Source organism: Corvus kubaryi, unplaced genomic scaffold, assembly GCF_017639235.1.
Source record: "Corvus kubaryi isolate FWS band 111438036 unplaced genomic scaffold, C.kubaryi_AGA036_p1.0 37397, whole genome shotgun sequence".
In the NCBI taxonomy this organism is placed as follows: domain Eukaryota; kingdom Metazoa; phylum Chordata; class Aves; order Passeriformes; family Corvidae; genus Corvus; species Corvus kubaryi.
Genome location: NW_024581136.1, coordinates 20,652,422 through 20,661,418, shown reverse-complemented (window position 1 = coordinate 20,661,418; position 8,997 = coordinate 20,652,422). Strand labels below are relative to the sequence as shown.

The following is an 8,997-nucleotide window of genomic DNA, read 5'->3' as shown; positions in this document are numbered from 1 at the left end:
CCATCACTCCCCACAATTCTTTCACTTGAAAACAAATGAAAATATATGGGATGCGTATGACCAGCAACTCAGAATTTTGGTCTAATTTAGATTATTATATGCCTCAAACAAAATACATGGAGTTACTCCTTGTTCAAAGCTTCCCATCAGAGCAGCACTGGGACTTGCTGTGTGAATTCCTCCTGCTGAGCTTTCAGCATCTCCATTATGTGCAGCAGGAGGTGCTGCCAAAACCATCCCAGAGAGAGGAACCATTTCCTCCAGCTCTGGACTGAATCCCTCTGCACCATTCCCAGCACAGACCTACAGCAGAGCAGGGCCTGCTGGCCTGATGATGGATGAGCCTCAGTTACTGGCCAAAGAAACACCTCCTTTCAGTCAAAACAAGGGCTTTTCTGCAAGGAAATCAAAGGGACAATTCCTGGACACGTGTGCATCAGCCCTTTTCCCTCACTCCTGTTGTCAGTCCAGCAGCATTCCTGCTGCAAGGCTGGCTCAGCTCTGTGCCTGGAGCAGGGGCCAGAGGAGCTGCTGAGGATTCATCTTTCCAATTAAAAACTATATTGATTGGTAAATCTTGGTTTCTCTCATGAAAGCACATATTGGCTTCAGGAAATGCTGAAAGATGAAATCCTCTGCAGTCTTCTCTCTCAGCTTGGATGGGGAAGGATGCCACTGCAACCAGGACCTCATAGTTTCCAAACCAAACTTCCATCTCTGGTGCCTTTGGAACAGCTTCAGATGGACCAAGTCTGGACAAGCAGGCAAGAAACAGACCCCACCCCAGCACACGCCTGGGGAAACTCCACCCACTGCACCCGTACACTGGATGCACACTGTCTAAAGCACCCAAATTTAGCACTCAGTTGTGTTCCCTCATCCTGTTGAACTCTGCACTGCAAGAGGATCCTCTCGGATGCAGCTGAATTTTCATGTTACTGAAAAAATGTTACCAGCGCTGGAAATAAGAAAGTCAAATTAACATGACTTGCAGCACTCTGCAGCTCTCCATATTCTGTTCTCTGAGCAGTATTCATTTGCAGAACTCCACTGAATTTAAAAGTGTCACTTCAGACAAACACATCTTTAACTGAAATAAGATTTTGACTATAAATGTTTAAGATGTGAAACACTAAATTAAAGAATCTACTTTAAAGAGCTTGTAAGTTAAACAGTGCTTGAAAACTCATCACAAATCAATCATCTACTTCCAGACATCTGTTTCACTTAAAAATGTGCTTCCTTAAGTCTATTACTCCTTAAAATGGGATCACATAAGAACTGTCTGACTGCACTGGCGAGCTGAAGTCTCCCCCAGCTGTACTTTATTCCCCACCCAAGCCACGCCACTGGAACGGGGCTGGGGCGGAGGAGCAGCGCTCGGGGAGCCGCTGCCAGCCCGGGGCCCTGGAGCGCGTCTGACTCGGTGCCCCAGCGCAGCGCTGGTCCTGCCAGACACTGCCAATCCCACACAGGCTGCAGCAAGGTCTGATCCCAGCTCGGCCCTTCTCCAGCAATCGTCTGCTCCTCACGCCACCGCACAGAGCACTGCACCCAGCGACGTGGCTCCTCAAGGAAGGAGGTCACAGCCCTCCCTCACAGCTACAGGGCTGTCCCACACCCAAAGTTTTGGGCTGTCAGACACCAGAGCTCCCACCCCTGGTGTCACTTTGTACATGGCTGCACTCCCTCTGTACTGGGATTAGATCAGAGAACAGCGGAGTTTGGAAGAGACCTCACTGATTTGAATATAAAGGAACCATTTCCATGTTGTTATGAAATACGACATGGAAGTTCACAATTTTTTTTAAATGCACCCACCAGGAAAAATGGGATTTATCTTTATTTGCAAGTGCCCAGCCAAGCAACCAGTGAAATTCAGACCATTCAGAACCTCAAACTCCCTTTTCACCATCCTTTCCTGTGTTTTCACTGCACACACACACACACACAGAACCAAAGCAGCAAATCCATGTGGCTCCACCTGCAGAGAGGCTGACGAGCTCCTCAGGCTGGAGCTGGACCCTCCAAACGCTGCTGGGACTGCAGCAGTGCCAGGCCAAAGGCAAGGCTCTGCTGCAGGGGGTTTTCACGTTAGAACCCCAGCTGTTCCTAAGGCAAGGACTAACAAAGCCCTGCAGCAGCTACAGCTGCTCTCCCTCCCCTCCACAGCCCCCCGTACACACAAACACAGCCACGTCCATCTGCCAGGCCAGCCCCGGGAGCAGAGACAAGGGAGGGCCAGGTAACTCAGCTGCACCTGGACTGCAAACACTCCTGCTTTGGTCCATACCTAGACTAAACTCACATGCAAAAGAAGATATTTCCACTTCCATGGCTTTCTACACACACAGAATTCCACCTCAACTAGGCCAGCCAGGCACTGCGCATTTTAATTTCTTTCTGTCTCAACCAACACAGGACTTCAAAAGATAATCTCTGGTAGAAATTCAATTTATTTCTCCTCCTGCACATCTAAAGCAGATCTGTAATCAGTGTAATCACTGTGCCACTGTCTCATGTGTGACTGAGGGTCCTGCACATGATTTTCCCTGTTGCAAACATGAACAGCATTAAAATCTTATCAAAGCAAATCCAAATGAACATCAATCCAAGAACAAAACTGACCCAGCATGCTCCTGGGTGAAAATCTGGCTGTTCTTTCATGAAATGTTTTATTCTTACATAGCTTAATCTTATTTAAGATGCAAATGGGAAACTCAGGATGAAAGTCCTCCCACCAAAGCATCAGCACAGGGGCTCCTGTGCCAGGAGTGAGGAATGTGGAATGGCTCCCTAACACCTGGAACATTCTGTACCACTGGTTAAAGCAGGGGCAGTTGATATTCCAGTAAACAATCACATAAATGTAACTGGAGACTCTTTCTGGTTTTGAATTAGAAAATATGTAATTTCTCAAAAGTAATATTCCAAACCCATCTGTTCTCTGCAGATTCTCGAACAGCTTAATTTATGCCTTCTTTCATAAATTAGCAAAGCAATTTAAGCCTGCTAACCCAGGATGCGAGCCACTAGCCTTTCGTAGGCAAAAGTAATTGTTTATTTTGCATTGGTGCAGATTCTGCACTAAAAAAAGTCTTCACTAGATGGATTTTCAACAAGCTGCAGCCTCGTTCAGACAGTTTAATTAATTTTGGGAGAGGACTAAAATTGAATGGCCTTATAGATGTCTGAACTGCAGATTGCTGGTCTGTTCCACCCATATGTCTGAAACCCCTGGCTCTAAACAATGCTGCTTGGAATCCACACACCAGACGTTCCCATGGTTTAAAGACTGAGTTCTGGAAGTGCTGAATTTCCTAACTCAGTGTCCCTTCAGTTTATTATCCAGGGCACAAAGCGGGACAAGGAGGCATCTGCAGTTTTCCCAAAGTGTCCCATTCCCACTGAGTTTCAGAGTTGCTGCACAGAGCATGTCACCTCCAGGCTGGACTTTCTGGGACCCCAAATCGCTGCTGCAGCACCAATTCACAGTGACACAAACACTTCTGACCCAGAGTGCCCAATACCAGCTTGGGGCTGGTATCACCAGTACTCACCAGTAACACCACATCACCCAGACACAGGAGGATCAGCAGTGTGGCTCAGGTATCCCAGGAAAGCTTCATGGCAGGAACATCCCCGCTGGAGCAGCTAGATTGGCAGCAGGTACATTTGTTTATATTGCTTCCACTCCATGAAAAAAAATGAAGCTTGTTCACTTAAACTAAAAACTGAAGAAATATGATATACTGATATATATGTAAATATATATACGTAAAGATTATAGAAATCTTGAATAGATATAAAATCCATTGGAATTGAGACTATAACCTGGTATAGAATGCAGTAAATCTCCCTTAAAATAATGGGTTTACAGCAAGTGACTTCACTGAAGAGTGACATCTGCCCATCTCCAGTTCACCTTAGCCTCCCAATTAGCACAGAGAAGACTACAAATTAATCAAATAAATGGTGCCTTTAGCTTTCTGTTCCATCTTTTGTCCTTGCCCTACATTTCTACTATTTGCAAGTTCCAGATTCAGAGCAATATGGAGAGTTCTAAGCAAAGGAGAAATTACTGTTTATACCAACTCTGATCTGAAAAAGAAACTGAAATTTTGAGGTTTCAACATCTTTATACACTTATAGACCAGTTCCTAATCCTGTGAAACCTTGAGCACTTATTTAACAGTAGGCCCAGAACAGCCCCCAAAGCTGTGGGGGTCTGACCCCTCCCTGTCCTGGCCCCAGGAGGAATCCTCACCTGCCTGTGCTGCAAGGACAGCACAGACTCAGCTCCTCTGCATCTCATCTTCTTCCTTGCAAGCTCTGAATGATCTCCATTTCTAGCAAATTGAGAGATGGTCAAATGATTATCTTGTAGACACCTGGTGCACTTGCTTTAATACAAAATACTAAATTTAATCCAAATGTATTACATGTGCAAAACGATATATGTGTTAAAACACGTGTTTAAGGACCAAATCCAATTCTAAATACAACCTATTGAAATGTAGGTTCTGCAGACTGAAACCTCCCTGTTTTACCATCACCTTTGCAAACAGACACAAGAATGGTCCTTCCTCAGTGCTCCATGTGCAGGCCCAAACTGCAGAGCCCTGGAGAGCAGCAATCAGTGGGAGTTGGCACAAGCACCCTCTGCCCTCTCACCTGTGCTACATCCCAACAAGGCTGGGAACTCCCTGGATCCTCTGACTCCAGTCCCTCCAGGCTCAGAGGCCCCAGCACTGAGAGCTGAGGAGGTCTGGCACAGCCCAGTGCTACACCACCAAAACCAAACTGGCGCAAACAAAACAGAATTTGAATCTCAGTGAGAGGAGGGGAAAACCGCACAAGCACCAAGTCCAGTGAGACAGTAAAAACCACTGAGGCTGATGTGCCTTTGGCTCCAGCTACTCTACAGAAACCCTGCCCTGCTCCATTAGCCAAATGTCACTGTCCCCATCCGGATTAACTTCTAAAATTAAGAGGAGAGTATAAGAGATTACGTGTTAAAACAGTGCTGCAATAATCTATCCTGACCTCCTGCAAGCATCACACAATTTTCCTAAATTGATTCCAATTAAAGCAAGTTTTTTCACCTCCTGCAATGGAGAGCTTCTCATTTGCTTCCTTACAAGGCACTTTTACTAGGCTTCAGCCACACCTCCCAAACTGCATCCTGGGTATGAGACAGAAATTCAGGTCCAAATCTTAAGGGATTAATCCAGTGTCTGGTTCTGTTCCTCCATGGAAAAATGCTCTTTGTTTAGAAAATCCACTGTTCTCTCCCAAGCGCTAACACAGCAACTCTGTGTTAGAGCCTAAGTGGAACAGTCAGACTCAAATTTGGCTCCTGATCCACAAGGGAGACCAGAGCTCAGCTGCCATCTCCAGCCAAGAACCACCGTGTGAAATGAAGGATCTTCCCTTCCTGCATCTCCTGCCAAGACAGGTGTGTGCAGTCACTAACTGCTGCTGGATTCAGCACCAATCTATCTGCTGAATAGACCTTTTTCAGAAAACATGTAACCAAGTGCTTAAAAATCTATTTTAATGATGTTTTCAAGAATAATAATACTCTGCATTACAAAAGAAAGAGGTAAAAGGTACGTCTTTGACATATCAGAAAAACTTACAGCAAAGGCAAAGAATATCTTCCAACCAAAATAAAGCTATGTTGTTCCCTACAGGGAAGCTTCAGGTGTCTGAGAATCCTTCACCCAATTCACTTTCAGCCTTCAAAGAAAAGGGTAAACAGTCAAAACAGTCACTCTACCATGTCAGCTTTAAATATTCCACTGACTGTCGACAATTTAGCAATAAAATTACAAATATACAGAAAATGGATCTGCTGTATCAAAGCTACTCACACAACCAAAAGCAAAAATACATAACGAAATAAGCAGAAATTAAGTGTTTTCATTCATAAAAGCAGAATTACTCCCACATTCCACTCTGTCCCAAATCAGCATTCAACACAGTAACCAAAAAGGAAGACAACTGTTGTCATATTTTGTAGAGAGGGCAGAAGACAAATCTACACATGACTCACAATTTTGGACTAACCCTAATTCTACAAACCATTTGCTGTAGAATCAGTTCATACATGAAAGCATGTAAAATTAATAATAACAATTCAGAACAAGTGATGCTATTGAAGGGTTGCTGCCTGTTGGGCAGAACAAGCCCCAGTCCAGCATTCCAGACACCACAGTGCTTTGGAGAATCCTCACAAAAGGCCAAAAGTGATCACCAAAAGTGTTTTTCCAAGCAGGAGGACAAGACACAAGGAAACCAGTATTGCCTTCAGTGCAATGTCAGGCTTTGGAGCACAGCATTACAGACACAGAATACTACAAATGCACACACGGCCCCGCACTCCCTCAGGTCTGGCCCAAAGTAAGGCAGCCCTACGGCCGGAGGGTGGTTCCTACTTCCCTCAGCTCTGACAGGAAGGGGCACGTTAAATCTCCACTGATTCACGGGCATGAAACTGCATTTAGAAATAACTTAATACACTTTATAACCCTCCTTACAGCTCCTCACTAGGCCGGTTCACTGCAGTGCAGCAGCCGGGAGCCCCGCGGCTGTACCTCGGCACAGCCTACAGCCTGAGCAAGAAGTAGACCTCGGGCTGCTCCTGGGCGCCGGGCGGCAGCCGCAGGCCGGGCCCGTGCCCGCAGAGCCCGTGCCCGCAGAGCCCGTCCCCGCAGCCGCGCTGCAGGGCGGAGCAGGCGCCCTCCGGCGCTCCCCGGCGCTCGCCGGGGCAGCCGTGCAGGTAGCGGCCGATGCAGGAGCCGGTGGAGTGCCTGTTGGCGGCGTGCGGGGGCCCCGCGGCCTTGTTCCGCAGCACCACCCCGCCGACACCGCTGCCGTCGCAGGGCCTGGGCTTGCCCGCCGCCTCCTGCCGCTCCCGGGCGCGGCTGGCGATGTTCCGCACCCGGCTCTGGCTCCGGGACGACAGCTTCCTCACCAGGGCCCGGGAGCAGTCCTCGTCCATCTGCCTGGAGCACAGGGACTCCCGGCTGTCCTCCTGCTCCAGGGACAGCAGCTTCCGCAGCTGCTCCGTCAGCGCGTCCGTCGAGTGCGGCCTCACGCCCTGCGTGGCAGCCGCTTTCCTGTCCCTCAGGCCTGAGGAGATGAAGCTCCTGCTGATGTACTGATACTTACTCTCAAAGTTGCAGGAAATGTCCTCCGAGGTCAGGTCTCCCAGACTTTTGGACTTGCAGGGGCTGCTCTGCTGGATGGCCGGGTGTGGGGGGAACGGCAGAGCCCCCGGGAGCAGCGGGCAGGCTGAGCTGAGCTGGGGGGCACGCACTGCATCCTTGTGCTTCTCTGAGTGCTGCTGACACAAAAACCCAGCGTTCTCACACGAGGGGAAAGGGAGCTGGCTCCCGGCAGTCCTGAAGTTCTTGGAGCAGTGCTGGGCAGCAGCACAGAGCCTGGCAGTGGTGCTGCTCCCTGAGGTCCTGTCACCACCATGCCCAGGGTCCTGCTTCTGCCTCAGAGGAGAAGCCAGCTGGCTCATGTCCTCCCGTCTGTACTCACAGGCAGTGACCAGGAGGTCCTGGGAGTCCCCATCCACCTCTACGAGACTGCTGCTGTCCGAGTGCTCCCCAGTGACAGCGGGCCCCAGTGCCTCCTCAAAGATGAGGCCGCTGGAACCAAAAGAACTGGCACACTCAGGGGCTCCCCAGCTTGGTCCAGATTTTGTACCACAGTTCCTTTTGGGATTTGCGTTTAGCATAGAGAGGGATGAAGAACAAGGAGAGCCAGGCAAATTATTTTCTAGACTATTTAATCTTTCCTTGCACACTAATTCCCTGTGGCTGTTACATTCAGAAGCTGGAGATGCCTCGTGGATAATTGCGTACGTGGAATACTCTGCATCCTCCAGGCTGGAGAACATGGCTGTATCTGGAGTGGAGAATAAAGGGGATTTGCTGGATTTTGTGGCAGTGAAGTTGTGCCTACAGGGGCTGCTCAGGTCTGCAGCCAACACGTGTGGGAGTGCAGCCCCCAGCCTGTGGGTCTGGCTGCTGCTGCCATGGGGGCTGGAGACAGGGGGAAGGGGAGTTTGGTCATTTGTGCCATCAAACTGCCCAATGAGAGCGGACACAGCGCTGTCCAGCTCGCTCTCAGTCGAGAGAGAGACTTCATCAATGAGGTGAGAAATGTCACTGTCCTGCAGGGCCACTGTGGGGTGACAGTCAGGGTCCTCAGAGCACACAGCAGAAGAAGTATCAGTCAGGGAAAGAGGTGCTGCAGTGCTTTTCCTCATATTGTATTTGTGATCCTCCACCTCTGCTTTCTGAGAAAGAGAAGTCCCCATGAGAGCGATTTTCCCTTCCTTAGACCCTTTTGTGTCATCTTCCTTTTTACTGTCTGCACTGCTTTTGTGGTGTGATTTTTCTGTGGGAAGTTCAGAGTCAGAGTCCTGCATTAGTGGGACAGCTCCATCAGAAAAATTATTCTCCTGATAGTCCATGAGGTGATTTGCTTGAGCTACACCATTTGCAAAAAGCAAATGTTCAGGTTGCTCCTGTGGAGGTGGTACTAAAGAGTCAGCTGTAGAATCCCTCTGGTCATTCTCCTTCTTGAACTGAGATGCTAAATTTAAAGCATTTGCCTTTTGCTCCGAACATGGAAGAACCAGTTCTTTCAAGCTCGTTTCCTTCCCATTTGTATTGTCATCACTGTTGGCTAAATTAAATGAGGAACATATTAGTGGCATACAAGACTCTGCTCTGTCTATCAACAGCTATTTTGTCCTTAGACAGACAAATGGAGAACGCAAAATTAGGTACAGTTGTGACAGAACTTAATCATGGGGTTGTGCAGGTTTAGTACAAATTATCTGAGTGATATGAATAAATGGAAAAATACAACTGCAGGCACTTCATTGAAACTTCCTTGGAATGTCTATTACATCAAGCAGGTGATGTAATATTTGTTGTAAGTAATGTTAATGAGGTACCACATCATAGCTTG

At 48.1% G+C, this 8,997-nt stretch overlaps 1 protein-coding gene across 11 annotated transcripts in view; it reads right to left on the bottom strand.

Annotated features, from left to right (window-relative positions):
* Positions 1-5,540: 5,540 nt before the first annotated feature.
* Positions 5,541-8,997, bottom strand: part of PLCH1 (phospholipase C eta 1) — a 58,107-nt gene continuing 54,650 nt past the window's right edge. For 10 of the 11 annotated variants that reach the window (XM_042042303.1, XM_042042308.1, XM_042042313.1 and 7 more), the window contains one exon: positions 5,541-8,709. In XM_042042303.1, the coding sequence (XP_041898237.1) occupies positions 6,611-8,709 (2,099 nt within the window). In that variant the 3' untranslated portion in view covers positions 5,541-6,610. The remainder of the gene's footprint in view (positions 8,710-8,997) is intronic. The other variant, XM_042042312.1, reaches the window with a different exon arrangement.